The sequence below is a fragment of the Theropithecus gelada genome, chromosome 8 (assembly GCF_003255815.1).
Source record: "Theropithecus gelada isolate Dixy chromosome 8, Tgel_1.0, whole genome shotgun sequence".
In the NCBI taxonomy this organism is placed as follows: domain Eukaryota; kingdom Metazoa; phylum Chordata; class Mammalia; order Primates; family Cercopithecidae; genus Theropithecus; species Theropithecus gelada.
Genome location: NC_037676.1, coordinates 122,604,230 through 122,624,205, shown reverse-complemented (window position 1 = coordinate 122,624,205; position 19,976 = coordinate 122,604,230). Strand labels below are relative to the sequence as shown.

Genomic DNA, 19,976 nt, shown 5'->3' with positions numbered 1-19,976 from the left:
CAAGAAGTAGAACTTTTTATGATGTAATGGTAGTTGACCATTTAAGAGAATAGCATTTCAAAGAGCGTAGATTACTACTTAATTTTGAAAACGCTAATGAACAGCATAGTTCCCAGAAACAATTTATTAAAATAGTTTTCTTATAAAAGAATAATCAGTTTAAGAATACGGTATCAGCCTATGCCCAGTTTTAATGTCTTTGCTCCTTTTAACAGCTACCCAGGTGGATTTAGACAAGTAACAGCTGCTCAGCTTCACCTGAGGGATCCAGTGGCAGTAAGTTCCTTGTATTTTTTATTAATCATCTTTGGAAAGACCAATTCAGACACTGTTTTGTCAGTCTCCCTTCTCTTTTAATATAGTCAGCATTCAAGGATATAAATTCTTCACTTTAGCTGTATCACACAAGTTTTGATAAGTATTATTTTTATTATTCAACTCTATGTATTTTCTAATTGCTATGTATTACGTTTTGCATTTAGTCGAAGAATTCTGATGTTTTTCTTTTTAAATTTTGATACCTGCATAATCACCTAGTATATGATGAGTTTGCTGAAATGCCTTGGAAAGGAGAGAGATATATGTATGCATGTGTGTACATATATTTTCAGACATGCTAAGTGTGTTCTTATATTCTGACTTTTGTTGTTAACTCGAATATTATCTGAGTTTATTTTTATTTATTAACATCCCAATTGTAGATTTATTAATTTCTTCTTACAGATCTGTCCATTTTATTCTGGAAAAAATAGTAAAGTTCTTAAAAACATAACTACTTTCATTTTATTTTATTATTTCTTTATTTATTTATTTTTCTGGAGGCAGGGCCTCACTCTGTCACCCAGGCTAGAGCACAGTGGCACAATGATAGCTCACTGCAGCCTCAAACTCCTGGGCTCAAGGGATCTTCCCACCTCAGCCTCTCAAGTAGCTGGGACTACAGGTACGCACCACCACACCCTGCTAAAACTTTTTATTTTTTGTGGAGACCAGGTTTTCGTATGTTGCCCAAGCTTGTCTCAAACTCATGGGCTCAAGCCATCCTCCCACCTCGGCCTCCCAAGTGCTAGAATTAAAGGCGAGAGCCACCACACTCAGACTTTATTCTATTTTTAGTTTATGTTTTTAAAGACAGGGTCTTGCTATGTTGCCCAGGCTGGACTCAAATTCCTGAGCTCAAGCAATCTTCCTATTTTGGCCTCCCAAACAGCTAGGACTGTAGGCACTCTGCTTGTTTATGTTTTATTTATTTTTCTTATGTTTTTTTCCTGTCAATTTTTGCCTTATATATTTTGAAGGTTTAGTGTTAGATGAATTTAAGATTGGAATTGTAATCTTTCTAAACAATTGATCAGGGTCAATATGTACTGATCCTCTTCATCTCCAATAATGCGTCTGTTTGTTCTGATATTAAGATAGCTCCATTAGCTGACTTTTGATTAGTGTTTGCCTCATATATTTCATTGTTTAAACTTTACTGAGTTATTCTGTTATAGATGTTTTTATTGTAAACATCATGTGGCTAGATTTTCTCTTCTTTCTTGCCTTCTTTTGGATTGGTTGAATTGATTTATTATAGATCTAAGGATCATCAGTATTTTTACCTTCCTTCCAAATCAATGAAAGCCCTTAGAAGATTTTTAACTACCACTCTCCCTCCCAATCTACATGCTTTCTTTGTTCAGGATTTTAAAAAACTCTTCCGATTGAACATTCTTGTTATTGTTTTATTCTGTTACTGATTTTTTTAAATTTTCTTTTATTACAATCTCTTCTTGTAACTCAGCCTGCCTTCTAGTATCAGTTTCCTTTTCCTTGAAGTACCTCTTACTGGCATTCTTCTAGCCACATTCTCTTAATACTGAACTCACCTTTTTTGTCTGAAACTGTTTTCTTTATTTTTGCTTTCATTCTTGAAAGATAGTTTTGCTATAAATGGAATTCTAAGATAACCATTATTCCATTATTTTTTCTCTCAGCTTTTTGAAGCTATTATTCAATTGGAATTTAGCTTGTATTATTGCTTTTATAAATCAGATGTCGATTTAATTATTTCTTTATGTGTACTCTTGTCTTTTTTTTCTGGATACCTTTAAGACCTTTTCATTGTCTTTGGTTTTCATATCTTCCTACTACAGTCTTACTTATTTCGTTTGAGGACTGGTGTCTTCGGTTCTGGAAATGTGTTAGCTCTTAAATCTTCTAATATTGGGTCTCTTTATTCTCTGTTTCTTCCCTTTGGAAATCTGGTTATAATAAGAGGAAACAGTTGCATTTTATTGTACATGATTCAGTACCTCTCTTTCATACTTCATGTCTCACTGTCTCTGTGGGGCATTCTCAGTAATTTCTTCAGATCTGTGTTCCAGTTCTGTATCTTTTCACCTGTGTCTAATCTGATTAACCTTTTTCTGAGGTCCTAATTGCAATTACCTTTTTTCCGTTTCTTGAAGTTTTATTATTTGGTTCTTTTTCAAATTTCTTGATCAGTTTCAATAGTCTTCTGTTTCTTTATCGTGTTTTGGTCCACTCTTATATTTCTTTATGCATATTAAACATAATTCTTAGCATTTATATCTGATTCTCATATTTGTGGCCTTGTAGGTCCACAATTTGTAATATCTGCTCAGTATACTTACTTGGTAGGCTCATGTACCTTGAAACTTCATCTCTGGGAATTCTTTAAGACCTGTGTTAAAAATGGCTTTCCTCAAAAAGGATTCACTTAGCTTATGGCAGCTACATGGGGCTATAACAACCTGAGATTTTTTTGAGCTAAACTTTAGACTTACAGGATCTTCATCCCCACAAGAGAGGATGAATTTGGGGCCTCAAAGCCTTGTGAGGTCAGTTTTCATACTTTAAAAGATTTTTTTATAAACAATATTAATTAACTTCACTAAGGTTTATTACTTTGTGTATTATACTGGGAGAGGTTCTAATTCATACATTAGTCACCAATATTGCTAAAGGCAAAGTCTCCTGTTGTTTTAAGATTTATTTTTCCTTTAACTATTGATAAAACTAACCTTTCAACTTTACTCATAGGTTAGATAGCATTTTTTTCCTATTAGAGACTATTTTGTCTTTTTACTGCAATACATTAATAAATTAGCAAAATGTTAGACCTAAAAATATCATTTTTTTGTTTCCCTTAAATAATAAAAATAAATATCTATTGTCAGGATACAACCATTTGTTTGGTATAGTACTGCCTAAAATTTTCTTGGTAAGGTTGGGGGGAAGGATATTTTATTATAATAAGGCCTGACATACCATTTAGAAGTTTCATGATTTACTATTTATTTAGTATTGTTTATATCTGTTTTATAAAAGTATGCTCACAGTTTGCTTCTTAGGAAATATTTAATTTTTTTTTTAACTAGTGTGTTTTTAAGCCTTACAGGTCAAAGTATTATACTTTGAATATCAATATGCTTTGTATCTCATAGTATTAAAAGTTATAAGGGCTCCTGATAATATATATCACAGCTGTTACAATAAATTATATTTTTAATACTTTATAAATATTTGAAATGTTAAAATGAAAGTTTCTGTTTTATCTAAACTGTACACTAGGAGGCAGTATAGTATAACGTTCATGTTAAAAATTTAGTATTAGGTAACATTTGTAGAAATTGTTTCAAATTATTGTTTATGAGTAATAATTGAAATAGATTGTAAAATGTTTGAGGAAGGCTTAGGAAATATTTCAGAGTTAAATCCATTTGGATTATTACCTCATTAAAGGATTTTAATTTTTTAAGTCTTAATTTTTACTATGTTTTGAAGAAGAATGTCTTGTCAAGGAAGAGATTTATTATTTACTTTTAATTCAAATGCTAAGTGTTTTCTGGAATAGTAGGCCTCTGCCAGTAGACATAATTTGCTTATCAGTTCTTACTGTGTGTGACCTATCAGAGAATTTGTTTCACAATGCAGCTTTCTGATTATTAGTACAGAATTGAAATTTGTGAAATATGATAATATTTAAGAGTTAAATAGGTAATAGTTTGTTGAATATTTAAAATTTTTCATAATGGTGTAGATTATTCTAATTTCAAATAAATATATCAATTTAGCCCTTTTCTTATGTTCTTTTTCTCTCTGTCATATGTTTTAGCAACTTTAAGAGGCTCTATGTCCTTATGTTTTCTTCTAACATGGTTCCTCTATTTGATTTTCCCCCTTCCTATAAATAATAAGTTACTTCTGTGACACAAATGGCACATGCCCTATATAGATTATATGAGGAAGGTCTTCAATATTTACTAACTTTATCTTGTTCTTTTTTACTTTCTGAATTTCTTAAAACTTTTACTTAATGTCTATACAGCTAGAATTACTTTTTTGCATGTATGTGTTGTTTCACGTGTATTTCTTTGTTTACGTACATTTGTATGTCGTTTTTCCTCCCTGTTAGCTTATAATCTTTTCACATTTTCTAACTTTTTAAAATTTGAGTGTGGAGTTTGCATTTTCTAATAGGGCAAATTTTTAAAATGCCAACTTAGTAATTCAAATAAATACAACTAAATTTTTTAGAAATAGGAGAATCAAATGCCATGTAACACTACTAATACAATAAAATTGCCTTTATGATGATATTCAGAGGATATAATTACTTGCTTATCCAGAAAAGATAGTCTTAACATTGTCAGTTTTTCAATTTACAACTTTTAAAACATTGAAAAATTTAAACGCTAATAACTAAATCAGTGCTGTCTGGTAGAAATTTTTGCTGTAATGGAAATGTTCTGTGTCTGCACTGTCAAATGTGGTAGCCACTAGCCACATGTCAACTGACCACTTGAAATGTGTGGCTTTTGTGACTAAGGAACTAAATTTTTAATTGCTTTTAATTTTAACAACATAAATATATATATGTTTATGTAAATATGTTTACATGTATATTTATATATACTTAAATGACCTCTCAAAAACATAAAGTTTTAACGCCAACAGAAAATAGAAAATAGATGGAAAATGCATATGGTATCCCATTAGCTTTTGCATGTAACGAGACTTTGCAGTCTGATTTGATGAGAGAATAAAAGTAATAGGAAGGCCTCTTACAAAGTAACCCTGTTCTAACATATACTGTTTTAGTGGGTTTAGCTGTAACACACATCAAATTATATTGAAAACTGAGTGCAGATGATAAAAATCAATTATTCTATCTAAAATTGGCACATATACAGGTTATTTTTAATCTTTTTTTTCTTTTTCTAAATAAACAATAAATGGAGCCAAAAGAAAATAGTAATGTACAAAGTAATAAAAGTTTCTTTTCTGTTGCTTCCACATATCCACTTAGGTCTGTTTCTTTCCTGTATTCGTGTTGAATCTAAACCCCTCATTTTCTTTCTTTTTATTATTATTATTATACTTTATGTTCTAGGTTACATGTGCACAACGTGCAGATTTGTTTTTTATATATATATGTGTGTATATATATATATATGTGCCATGTTGGTGTGCTGCACCCATTAACTCGTCATTTACATTAGGTATATCTCCTAATGCTATCCCTCCCCCCGACCCACCCCACAATAGGCCCCGGTGTGTAATGTTCCCCTTCCTGTGTCCAAGTGATCTCATTGTTCAGTTCCCACCTATGAGTGAGAACATGCAGTGTTTGGTTTTCTGTTCTTGCGATAGTTTGCTGAGAATGATGTAAACCCCTCATTTTCATCATCATCTCTAATTATGTTTACTTTCTTACAATCGCAAGTCACAATTTTCTTATTGTGTCCTATGTATATCTATTTTTCAGATTGTAAAACTAGCTATTTATGGCATGCTGCCTAAAAACCTTCACAGAAGAACAATGATGGAAAGGTTGCATCTTTTTCCAGATGAGGTAAGTCAGTGGTCATTGGTAATAAGGCTTTTCCAAAATTTTCAATTAAATGTTTTTCTTTTTAAATAAATGCCAACACTTATTTTCAAAAATGTTATGTCAACTTCTGAAATATTTTTGTATTTTTTAAGTGAATATGTATGTATAAAAAATGATAATTACTTTTATTAATATTTTAAAATGTAAAATGAACCATCATTGGACTAAAAATTAAAAGTGTCTAAATTTTTTTAAACAATTTTAATCACTGCTTGCTTTTGAACAAGGAGCTATGATCAGAACCCCTGTTAAACTGCTTGCTTTTGAACAAGGAGCTATGATCTGAACCCCTGTTAAACTGAGGTACTTGTTGATAATTTCATTCACTGTGAAAAAGTTTTAATTTAGTTTACTTTTTATGTGACCAGTAGCAAAACTTCTGTGAATCATGGATTAATAGCTTAACTTTGGTTGCTATTAGTTTCCATGATTTAACTTTAGAATCCTTGTTCATACTCATAGTTGAGTCAGCTAAAAATTACTTGGAAAAAGTATAAACATTTTTATTTATTAGTATTATATTGTTTTGAGTACTTAACTTTTCTCCTTAATATAATGCAATGAAATACTAAAGCTTCTATAATAAAATAATTGAGTGCAGTATCAAATCAGAGTGCCTGGCTTTGAATCTGTGCCCCATTATTTACTGACTGCATGGACATGGGCTCATTACTTACCTCTGTTTTCTGCTCTGTGAAGTTGACATAATAATGGTATCTATTTTACAAGATTGTTGTAAGGATTAAATAAAATACACTTGTAGATTGCTTAGAAAAGAGCCTGGCATGATAAGTGCTAATTGCTATCATTACCATGGTTATAATTGTCCTTCTTTTTCCTCCTGAAGGAATAATATAAAAATTTATTCCAGAATATCAAGTTACAATGATTGTTCAAGCTATGCATGTGCTCTTATTGTTAGCTTAAACAATACATGAATAGTTATTAATAATGAGTAAGTTGCTCATATTTATCAAAATGATTAATTTATTGTCTTTGCTATAAATGAACAAGTAGAATAATTTCCCACTATTCACTTTACCTCTAAGGTAGCATGTATGGGAGCAGTATCATCATCCAAGGATCACTTCATGATGAAATTGCAAGAATTTAAGAATTCCTATTTCTGATTGTATTGTCACTTTCTTTAGAAACCATAATTTCTAAAAGACACAAAAATAATATTTCATTTACAAAGTAAGTTTGAGTGTAGATATTTTAAGTATTCATGGTAGTTCAGTTAAATAGGAAATTACTTCATTTCAGAATATAAATGAACCTAGTTCCCAAAAGCGAATTGATAAGTATTCAGAAGCTTGACAGTACATTTTATCAAGCCCATGGGGGAAACAGGCACACTCATACATTGTTGGTGGTAGCACAACATGGTGCATCTCATCTGGAATCCTGGGAATTAATTAGGTAACATTTAACGAAAATACATACATCAGGAGATTGATCCTTGATCCAGCAATCTCATTTATAAAAATACACCTTGAAGATACACATGCACATGATTATTTTCACTGTACTCATAATCATACAATAAAAAAACTAATGCTTATTCATAGGAAGTAAATTGTCGAGTATTGTGCAATTTTTTAAAAAAAGAATGACACATATTTTTGTGACTTGGTAGTTGTGCTTTCCAGGATATATTGTTAAGTGAAAACAAGGTAAAAAAGAATGTAGATGGCATACTACATTTGTATGCGTATATACATATGTGTGTTTACGTACACACAAACATATCTTTATGTGCACTACTTTTTGCGTAAAGAAGCACCAGAAGAGAAAGTTGGCAACTACTAGACTATGGGTACAAAGGAATAGGGAAAGAATGAGATTTTTTTCAGAGACTGTCTTTTAAATTTATTTTTTATGTTAATCATGTTAAAATTTTATATATTAGAAAAATAAAATGACAGCACCAGTAGAGGTGAGCACAATTAGTTCCCAAATCTTGTTTTCCACATGCTATTCCCTACCAAAAGGAACTTAGTTCTTGGAGAACTGATTGATTCACGATCTGGAGCAAAGAACGAACTAAATTGTTATGGGGTATACACATGCACAAGACTCGTATTTCTGCATGATTTATAATAGTGACATAATAAAAAGTAACAGAAAATAAGGCAGTACTCAAAAACTCATGGAGCAATATCAAGAGAACATGGAGCCAGCTTTAGGTGGTGCCCACTTTCCCACTGACCGAATACGGAACTGTGTGAGCCTCAAAACACATGGTAATAATAACGGATTACCTTGAATAAGAAAACAAAAATCTATATGGCTACAATGACCATCCAAAAATTATTTTTAATTTATTATAATGTCCCTTCTTTCTGAGGATAGAAAAGCCCTCTATAGAAGAATATCATATAAAAAATGTAGAAGGAATACTGAACTAGAAAAGCCACCATCACCAGCATATTCTGTGGCCACTGGGTAAAAGGTTATTGTGGAGCAGCATAGTTTTAGTTTCCAAGTAACACACTACGGAGTATTCATTATTTGTAAAGGGAATCTTTTCAATTATTTGTGATGGGAATCTTCCCATTGCTTTTACATTAATAAAGTCTGGTGGACACCACCATAACCAAGAGATCAAATCTTTGGTCACTGTGGGAGAAACTGACATCAGGTGCCTCCTGCTGTGAAGCACTGAACACTCAACATAAACTACATAGCCTCTTGTCAGTAATGCTTAACCTGAATGTAATCATGGAAAAACAATAGTATGAATCCAAATAAAAGGAAATTCTGCAACATAACTGGCCTGGACTCTTGAAAATATTAAAGAAAAGGCAAGGAAACTTACGATTAAAGGAGACTAGACTACAGAGTAAACAACATAATATAGTAACTAAATGCAGCATGTGATTCTTGACCTGATCCTGAATTGGGAAAAGTTACATTTGACAATATGAGACCTATTTGGGAAATTTGAATATGTACGTATATTAGATAAAAAGTATTTCGTTGATGTTAATTTTCCTGAACATTAAATTTAATGTGGTTGTATAGGAGACTATCTTTAGGAGATACATGCTGAAATATTTAGTTTGAAATATTTGCAAATTACTCTAAAATGGTTCATCCAAAAAGTGTTTGTGTATAGACAGACCAAAAGAGAAAGCAAACATGTCCTGTTAACAGTTGGGGAACTTAGGTAAAGATTAGATTAATGTTCATTATATTGTCACAACTTTTCTGTAAATTTAAATTTTTCTAAAGTAAAAAGTTGCAAAAAAAGTGATCACTTGACCCCTGTTTCTGTTTGTTGCACTTGTTCTTTTCCTCATTTCCCCTTAGGTTAACCACCTCTCTGTGAAGAGAACTCTTAAATCCCCATAAACACCTTCAGTTAGCATTCATGGGTTACCTTCTCTCTATACACATTAAAGGAGATACTTCTCCCTCTTCCTGGTTTCATGTGTAATGCCTAATCAAAAACTTTGATTCTTCATTTTGCATTGATTTTAACCATTCAGCAAAATCCTCTAATAGTAAATAAATTTGGCTCATTCTATTCAAAATTCTATTCCATGCAGCAAACATTTGCTAGGAACCCACTATGTTCCACGTGCTCTATGCTGAGTGAGCACTTAGCAGCTTTTTGAAATTGTCTTTACAGCTGATCTAGGGAATTTTATACTGGCTTTCCAAAGAAGTATGAAATATTTATACATCTTTGGAAATATCTGACAGGTAGGCTCCTTCAATAAGTAAAAAATAAGTGTCACCAACAATCTTTTCTATGTCCAGGCATCCTCTGCTTGCCCTGACTCTTTAATTACTGTGCAGATTTGAATATACTGAGGAAGTGATAACAATAGGGGAAAGGATGTTAAATATTGTTAAATGCTTTTCAGTGAAGAAGCACATTATCAATAGTATCTATTGTGTTTTGTATATGTTGATAGTGACCCAGCCTATCCAAACCACAGTTTTTAAAATTCATTTAAATCGCTTAAAATATTATAAATATTTTGCTATATTGGGTTTTAGGACAAGCTTACAGGACAGTAGAGCTCTGTGATCCTAAAATTATTATAAAATTTTATACTGATTCTTAAGACAATATGTCTTAAGACAACATGTCTTAAGAATTGGTCAAAACGATGCCTTATTTGATGCCATGTCCTTGGCCAGATACTGGATTCCCACTTGTAATAGTGCTCTCTGCAGAGAGCTGTAATTTACAGTGTGATAATCCTTTTATCGAAAATTCCTGTGCGCATACTATAAAGAGAAGAGGAAATTATATCTACTCCCCTTATAAGAATGCCTATAAGACACCTCCATATTGATATCATTATTTAAATAGAGTTCCCAAAATTAATTTATCATCCAATCTCACAATATAGTGCATTCTCCCAGCTGCCTTATTTCTGTGTCATGAGTACAATATAAATGTTCATTCTTTTGGTTACCCACACTCTTTTTTTTATTCCTCCTTAGTCTGTCTAATTCCAATGCTTGCTTGTTTTAAAACGTCTTAGATATGTGCTTTACACTTTAGTGTGCTTTTAAGTATCTAAATTCAAACTTTAAAAAAATCTTACCTTGATTACCGAAACAGCCACTTAATTGTTCTTGTCTCCAGCTTTTCTCCACTGCAGTTCATTCTGTCTACTGTTGGCAGGTCAATCTTCCAACTCTTCTCTTCGTTTTTCTGAACGTTGGATACATAATAGGGGGAAAGTGGTCCTGGTCAGGGGAATACAATTAATAAAGATATCACGATTTGAGTCTAGAGCAACACATGAAAGGTGAGGAGGTTGATTAGTCAGAAACCGTGGATGTGTTTGTGGAGAAGTGACGTTGAAAAGATCTAGTGGTAAAAGGACTAGTGGTAAGGACACTGTCTAGCTAAGCAAGTTTAGCAAAGGAGTTAAAACTTTATCCTGAAAAATTTCAAGCTGAGAGTTGACTTTTTAAAAATTATAAGCCTGAAGAAGGCGTGATCTTTTTATTTTCCTTTATATGGCCAGCACCTAGCCCAATGTTTGGTTCTTAGAAGTTCAATAAATGTTTCTTAGATTAATAAATGACTCAAAGATTTTCATTTTCAAATTTTTTTCTGGCCACAGTTGGAGCACTGATTGAAAGGTAGTGGCACTAGACCCAGTAGACCCATTACTTAGACTCGTCAGAAGAGAAAGCATGAGAATGAGCCATGGCAGTGTCTTTTTGCAGTTGAAAAGAGGGAAATAAACAGTACATTTTTAAAAATAGGTGTCTTATTGTAATGGGATTACTCGTATTAATCTAATATACTTTTGGGGAATTTTTATAAGGTTTTTATTTTAAAGATTTTATGTTTTCCTTATTCTGTGAACATTCTTTTGCTTTTTTTAACACTAAGTATTAGTAATTTATTGCTAAGAAAGATATTTTAAGAAAATGAAGTCTATTTTTTTTAATGTAGGATATTCCAGAAGATATTCTTAAGAATTTGGTGGAGGAGCTTCCTCAACCACGAAAAATACCTAAACGTCTAGATGAGTACACACAAGAAGAAATAGATGCCTTCCCAAGAGTGTGGACTCCGTAAGTGTTTCCCTTCTTCTTGTCTTTTTTTTCTCTTTTGATATCCTCTGTTTCCTCAACCATATGATTAAATAAGATCCTTGAGGACGGGAAAAGTGAACTCATTTTTCTGCTCCCTTGGGAACTCAGCAGCTACTACCTACAAATAAACTCTAGATGTAGATATTAGAACCAAAAATTTTTAAGCATTAAGACCTTGCTAGGTAAGTGCAAGGATGTTCATAGGTTCCTATAATTATCAAATATTTTGTTTGGGTTGACCTTCCTTGGACTGATGGTAGTCTTTAGGAATGATACATGAATTGTTATTAATCTGAAATGTAAGGATTCTCAGATTTCCACATTGTTTCATAAGCTAAAACTATTATCTAATGAAAAGTCATTAATTTTGGATACTTGCTGTCTTGGTTCAAAAAGAAAAACAAAAAAAAAAAAACACTTTTTGCTCTCCTCTGTACGGTTTCCTCTACCTAAGGCCATAAAGCTGCTAAGATGTAACATTCTTACTCCCATCTAGTTGTTTCTAGGCTTTTTTGCCAGGGCTTTCCAGATGATGAAGCATTTAAGTGTAACTTTCTCAGGCAGTCCTTCCTGTAATCTTTGAACCTGGTTAGGCTCTCATTATGGTTTCTCATCGTACACTTCCATTTGCTGATTTACTCTAATTTAATTATATATTTGTGTGATTATCTGTTTACTGTCTGTCTTTCTTGCTAGACTTCATGAGGGAGCTACATGTTTGTCTTACTTAGCACTGAGCATGGTGCTAGACAAATTAAGTAGACACTCAGCCAGTATTTTTTGAACAAATTAATTAAGACAGATTTTTTTTATCAGCTTTTGTAAGTGACTTCAGGAAAGAATCTCTAGAAAATATGAAGCAAAGACCACTTTTCATTTTTTTCACAGCATTTATCACTGTCTACAGTACTTTTATTTATAAATGTGTGTTTATTATTTGTCTCCCTACACTCATGGCAATAATAAAAATAGCAAGCACTAATAAAGCATTTATTATGTGCTTTATATGTATTAATCTACTAATCCTCAGAGCGATCTAGTGAGTCAGTACAATTTTTATTCTTATTTTTTAAATGAGAAAATGTGGGCACAGAGAGATAAAGTAACTTGACTAATATCACATAGTTGTAAATGGTAGTTTAGGGATTCAAGCCTGAGTGACTAGCTGCTGTGTCATGCTCCTTACTCTGCTGGAATGCCCCTTCTTGCATTGGCATGTCAGCTTCAAGGGGGCAGGGACATTGTCTGGTTCAGCGTTTACATCATAGAAATACTTAGAAACATTTAGAAATAGTACTTGGCACATAATGGGTACTCAGTGAGTGTTTTTGAAAGAATGAAGACATGAGCTCTTTCCCTAAAAATTAATTGTGAAATTGTCATGAATACCTTAACGAAGTTTTAGAAAAATCCAAACAAAGGTTCAAATCTTGCCTCTATAGCAGCTGACTCTATAACCTTAAGTAAATCATCTGTCATTTTGAGCCTTAGTTTCTTCATCTCAACTCAGTTTCTTCAGTTGTAAATTAGAGCCAGTCCATACTTCTGAGAATTGCTGGAAGGAATAAGTGAGCAACTTAGCACACTTGAAGTGCTAAGTTTTTAATAGGAGAATTTTTTTGCTATTGCAAATTCTATACCATTTTAACATGCTTGCTAGTGTAGAATTTTATTGTAAATGTACTTAAGTTGATATAGTTTGAAAATATTCAGCTTCGGTAAGTTATATACTAAAAATATTTTAAGTTGTCCTTGAAGTTTTGACAGGTTACCTTCCTATAACAAGTTCTGTAAATATGTATCTGATTTTCTTACAGAAACACCATCATAAATGAATTTATATTCCTGACCAAGAGGGGTGTGGTACTCTTTTTTTTTAAATTAGAAATAACAAAGATCCTGTTAAATCATGGATGTGCAAATACATATTATACACTTGAAGTCATATTTCATGAATATTCTAAAGTGTATTCTAAATCAGTTAAACTGGCACCACAGTAATATAACAATTCACAAATTATATTTAGTGTTATTATAGTCAGAGTACTGACCAAAATTCTCATTTTGCTGAATGATTTCTGCTTTCTTTTGAAACAAATTAGAAGGTGCCTGAGTGCCTTCATTTTATTAATAGAATTAGAAAGGGCTTTTCTATAGCTATTTTTAAGGAGACTTTTAGAGAAACTTAGAGCCACTTGATGCATTTTTAGTTACTACTCTGGGAATGGATTTTCCTGCCCTCTGTCTTCATTCCAGATTTCCCTGAGGCAGGAATATGCATTAGACACCAAGTTTTCCTTTATGCTTTATTAAAGTTGTGATTTTTCCTCATAAATAGTCACATACATATGTTAACTTGTATTGTCAAAGTAATAAAATAAGTATACGTTTACTGAAACGTACAGATAGTATAGGTATACTAGTCATTTAATATAAATCATTCTATAGTTCTTTCTCCCTGCACATTTGAGGTGACATCAAGTCCAGTTAGTCTTTATTATGTGAAAAGCATGTGACCAGGAAAAAAAATAGTCAAGTTTGTCTAAGAAATAGATGATCATTTACTTCAAGGCTCTTGAGTAGAACTTTCTGCAATGATGAGAAAAACTCTCAGCCTATAATCCTAGCACTTTGGGAGGCCAAGGCAGAAGGACCTCCTGAGTCCAGGAGTTCAAGACCAGCCTAGGCAAGATGGCAAGACCCTGTCTCTACAAAAACAAAAAACAAAAAAATTAGCCAGGTGTGTTGACACACACCTGTAGTCCCAGCTACTTGGGAGGCTTGAGGCAGGAGGATCCCTTGAGCCCAGGAGGTTGCAGCTGCAGTGAGCCATGATCATGACACCACGCTCCAGCCTGGACAACAGAGCAAGACCTGCCGAGAGAGAGGGAGAGGAAGAGAGACGGGGACGGGGAGGCAGTGGGAGAGGGAGGAGAAGGAGAAGGAAGCCTGGCTCTGTGGCTCATGCCTGTAATCCCAGCACTTTGAGAGGCTGAAGTGGGTGGATCACCTGAAGTTGGGAGTTCGAGACCAGCCTGGCCAACATGGTGAAACCCTGTCTTTAATAAAAATATAAAATAAAAACTAGCTGGATATGGTGGTGGGCACCTGTAATCCCAGCTACTCTGGAGGTTGAGGCAGGAGAATTGCTTGAACCCGGGAGGCAGAGGTTGCAGTGAGCCGAGATCACATCATTGCACTCCAGCCTGCGCAACAAGAGCAAAACTCTGTCTCAAAAAAATAAAAGAGAAGGAAGCAAGGAGGGAGGGATGAAGGGAGGGAGGTAACTCTATTTGAGCTTCAAATACATTAGCTACTGTTGATGTGTAGCTCTTGAGGCCTTGCACTGTGGCTATTGTGACTAAGGAACTGAATTTTTTTAGTAAACAAAATTACCCTTGCTTCATATGGCTAGTGTCTACATTATTGGACTATGCTATTTTAGTTATTGGACTATGCCATTTTATAAAGTTCTATTAAATATTATATACTTTAGAATTACAATTAAAATATTTGATATGCCATGCAGTTCAATTCATGGAACATGAGGTTTTTATTATTGGAAGGATTGCCTTTATTAGAAAAACATTTTTTGCTCCTTTTAGAGGAGGACCTTGCTTAAGATATGCTTTTGTTCTGCCCAACATAGCTAAGCCAAGAATATTATCTTCCTTTGGAATGTATTAACTGGAATTTGTTTAAGATAGATCTGATGGCGAATCTACAGACACTTGACAAACAGATGTACCTGCATTGCGCCACAAGTAAAGAGCCGCAAAAATAGCTTGCTTTGGTGTTTGCTTCCCTAGTAATAATACTTAAAATATGTTTATAATATTAAAATGTATATTTTATAATTTGAACTGTTATAAATATTTGGTTAAATATATGTTTATTAACTTTTCTATTAGAGACTAAAAGCTTCTGAGCAGCAGAAACAATTATCAAAGAACTTTGAACCCAGTAGATGATTGACAAAATTGCTTTAAACTTAATTAAAAGCTAGCATTGTTGGGATTTTATTTACATTATTTTAAATCACCTACAAAGATTCTTTCAGGCCTAGTTTCAGCATCATTAGGTTTTCTTTTGCTAGTTATTAGTTTAGTCATTAGTTATTGTCATTTTTAAGCTATGGTAGAAGATAGGGAATGAAATTGATATTTATGACAAAACTATACTTTTTGAAAACTAAAAGCCATTTTATATATACTATGGGTACTATTGCCTATTCATCTCACTTCTTAAGTTAGTGGATATACTTGGTGTATTATATTTTACTAGTGGATATACTTGGTATATTATATTTTACATAAATCATGATACATAAATTTTGTGAAAGTGTTATGAAGTTATATTTTATATTTCTTGATGATACAAAGCAGATATGTATTTGCAATATGCAAATGGTGACTGTGGGGTTTACACTTAAATTTTTCTTTTTTCTTTAAAGGCAAAAAATAGCACCATCTTCACAATTCTGTTGCTTGAGATTGTAGCTTTAAAATGGTCAATTTATTTTAATACTATCAATAATTACTTACATGATTATTGCAGTTTTGCCAGCACATTTCACAACCCCAATAATCATGGAAATTAATCATGCTCATTGTAATGGAAATGTTTCAAAATGTAGTCTACAAATAAAACTTGGATCATTTTAAACTTTATTTTCAATTTTTGCAAAATGATGTAGGAGAGCTTTTCCTAGGGAAAACTAGGCATGTGAAAAAATTCAACTTGAATTGCTTTGCAGTATTTTTCCTTACATGTTAATTCAGTAAGAAGTGCTTTTTTAAAGCAAAACTCTCCTTTGTAGAGAAGCTAACCATGGAAAGCCTCAGCATCAATACATGCTTGAAAACAGGTTTTTATAATAAAAACCTGTGTTCCTGGTGTTTCAGTACTCTACAGAGTGTGCTGCTAGAAATGTGCCTGCAAAGGAGAGCTGGATGGTAAGGACGAAGACGAAGTATGAGGACAACCATTACTGATGCAGAATTGTCTCTTCTGAAAGTTGGATGAGGATTAGGGAGTTCAATATGTAATCCATTCAGCTCTATAAAAGAAAAGCTGGATTCCAGATGCTGGGAACATTAGCACTGCATTGGTGAGCATCCTGTTCAGTCTATAGCTCTAGAAGAGAGCAAGATTTTAAGCTTAGTGCATATTCTCTGATATGAAAGCTGTTAATCCTAAAAACTACCCATTTTCAGATTTACTTAATACTCAGGAAAAAAATTACTTTTACCTATGCCTTTAAAAAATATGCTTCAGATCAGAGACTTAAAGACAGTGTAGAAGGATTTTTACCTTTTCTAATCCCATAAGTTGCTGGGATCTGGACAGCTTTAAGATTTTCCATAATTTTATGCTAGTCTAGTCATGTGGCATTTTCTCCACACGATTTAACTTAATTTGCTGCTCTTCACAGTCAGAAGTTACTAGCTGGACTTGCGGACTAAGGTTACTTTCCAACTTCCTACCCATTTCAACCAGCTCAGCACTGACTTCAATGATAGGCTTCAGTCTCTCCAGTCCTGAGTTTTGCTCAAATAGGCATTCTAAGCTGTACTGTTCTTTGGATATGAACAGATTAGGACTGGCTATTAAAATAAAAAAGTATTCTCTATTTAAACAACAAAAACCAAATCATTTATAAGTCCTAGCTGATACAGATTTTGACTAAAAATTTGTAGTTGAATGTAATGGCAATTTCTGTTCATTTTAATTGAAAAAAATCATTTGGCAAAAATTTTCAACAATCTAACAGGTTTAGTTTATTTAAAAGCATGTTGATCTGTAGGTTTGTATCTGAAAGGGAAGAAACACAAAAGAATAATCAAAAAGAGATAAAAAAATTTTTTTTAATGTATGTTGAGCTTTTTCTGATCAGGATGGTGCTACAGTGCCTAGGAAAATGAGTGCTAAGGCACCATTACTTTACCTCTCAGTATAGCTAACATCCTTAAAGAATATGTGATGTCACCAGATTTCCTGAAATGGTTTATTCTAAATAATTTCATTCATACAATGGAAATGACTTAAAACTCAAACTGACCTTTTATTGCTTTTAAGATTAGTTCACCATCCAAATATTATTTTAGTCTTTTAAATGTTTCATAGAATAAGCATTATACTAAGAAATATTATTTCAGAGTGAAAAGACATAAAACCTAATGAAGAAAAAAATATATTTTTGAGATTACACTTTAGCTACGCTCAATTTCCTAGACTTACAGCTGAAATGGGATTTTTTTTTACTTCAAAAATAAATTATTCTTAGTAGGACTAATAATGTTAAGTGTCACTAATCTTACTGTAGCATAAGCCATGTGCTTCATAACTTGATGTTTTGTTTTATTCACAACCAAGTAAATTTTTCCTACTATTTTATAATACAAACTAAAATCTCCAAAAAGTTTTTTCCTAATGTTAAGAGGTAAATTCTTCTATAGAAATTACTCCATTTTCAGGATAATATAAATGTTTTGACCTCTGTTATTACTGAATTCTGAATTTGAATCTCTGCTTTTTTGATATGTGCTTATGTCACCTTAATGAGTAGCGGTATTTTGCTTGTTTCATCTAATGAGTAGCAAGCAGTGTTTTGCATAGGCATGCATATGGTAAAGAATTTGCTATAGAAAAACAGAATGATGTGGCATGTAGTGTGACTTTAACTGTTTTTGAGCAGTCACAAGAACCATAGAGAATTTTCTCAACTCAGACGGGCCTTTTTAAAAGTTCTGTTTTCTCACTCAAAAAAAGTAATACTATTTTCAGACATTACTTTGTTTAAAGGCAGTTTTTGCTAGTGACAAGTATTATCTGCAAAATAGTTACTACAGAACATTTGATAGCTATGGAAAGTGTAGCACAATTTAGAGAATGAATTAAAGAAAGTTTTATGTTAGCTATTTCTTAGATGATTCAATAATCTCCAAAGTACATTCTAAGCACATAAATGAAAGTTTAAAACTTTCAGCTTTCACTTCAAAGGTCAAAACTTGTGTATGTTTCATATATATTTTACATATAAGTATACTATATATAAATTATGTATAAAATATATATCATAGCTTTATTAGATAACAATTATACACACACATACACACACACACACACATATATAATCCACTGTTAGAAACTGCTTTATAAAGATGAGGACTTGGTCCTGCTCACTGCTTTATTCCCAGTGCCCACAGCAGGACCTGACCAGTCAATTTGTTGAATGAATGAATGCATGAATGGAATCATATCCTCCCTGAAAGGGAAATTGATGTTCAGTTCGTGAAGTGTGATAAATTCATGTTTTGGGTTTTGCTGCTTACTTAAATCTTGTTTAACTATAGGTAAAATAGACATTTTTCTTAACAGGCCTTGCTTTAGTGCAGCTCTAATATAGCCAGTTTGGGATACTTTGTATTACATGTTTAAAGAACGATCATGGCAATTTCATTAACATACAACTTATATTTCTGTCAAGGAGTAAATTTGTATAATTTACATGAAAAAAAATTGACAGGTGTTAGCTTTCAGAAATGGCATTTGAAATATCCCTCTAAAGATTTCCTGTGATTATTTTAGAATACTGTTATTATTTACAAATATATTAACCTTATGTAACATTAATGTACATTTTAAAACTACATAAACTTGTTATTTCCAATGAAACAGTGACAAAGAAGTAGGGCTAATGTATAATATACATTCACCTATCATCCCTCTTTTAAAAGATTAAGCCATTTCATTTAAGTTTCAAGTAGTTAAGCATTCATAATATGAAAAGTAATGTGCTAGATGCCACACTTCTTGTTTTTAAAAACTATTTAATCTAGTGAGGAGATTAGGTCATCTCAGCACAAAATAGGGAAAATATGTAAGCAACATAATCTGAGAATTCAATTCTAGTTTGCATAATGTTACCATATGTGGGTTACCAACTTTTAAAGAACCTAAATACATTTGCTGAGTACTAAAGCTACTTGAACTGCAATTTGGGAGAAAAGAACCAGGAAAGATACTGTGTATCAAATGGAGTCATCTCTAGTTTAGGAAGAAGTATGTGTGTTACCTTCTGTTAGATAGTGTTAGTAATTTCTTACTGAAGGTGCTCCTCTGTCTTATAAATAGCTCTGTCTTTGGTCTGAGGGGAACCCGTGCTAATTAGAATGTGGTCCATAAACCAGCAATGCATCAAGTGGGAGCTTGTTAGGATTGGCGCATCATGAGCCCCTCCACAGAATAAGTGAAATCAGAAGCTGCATTCTCATAAGAATCCAAGCAATTTGTATGCCTGCTGAAGTTTGAGAAAGACAGACATAAATAGCCCTCTCCTCCCCTTTCTTATATTACCTTGAATTTCTTTGTTTTAGTGGAAAGAAATAAGCAATGCAGAAAAGTTGTGTGTATGCTTGTTTTCATTTCTGTTTGAGCCAGAGAGAAGTAAAACCATATTTAGTGTAAAAACCTCTCTTTTTCCCCACAGGGGAAC

At 32.7% G+C, this 19,976-nt stretch overlaps 1 protein-coding gene across 2 annotated transcripts in view; it reads left to right on the top strand.

The window, feature by feature from the left end:
* Positions 1 to 19,976, top strand: part of MRPL13 (mitochondrial ribosomal protein L13) — a 49,666-nt gene that overhangs the window by 19,757 nt on the left and 9,933 nt on the right. For both annotated transcript variants that reach the window (XM_025393675.1, XM_025393676.1), the window contains exons 4-6: positions 216 to 276; positions 5,777 to 5,863; positions 11,337 to 11,458. In XM_025393675.1, coding sequence (XP_025249460.1) covers positions 216 to 276; positions 5,777 to 5,863; positions 11,337 to 11,458 — 270 coding nt within the window. The remainder of the gene's footprint in view (positions 1 to 215; positions 277 to 5,776; positions 5,864 to 11,336; positions 11,459 to 19,976) is intronic.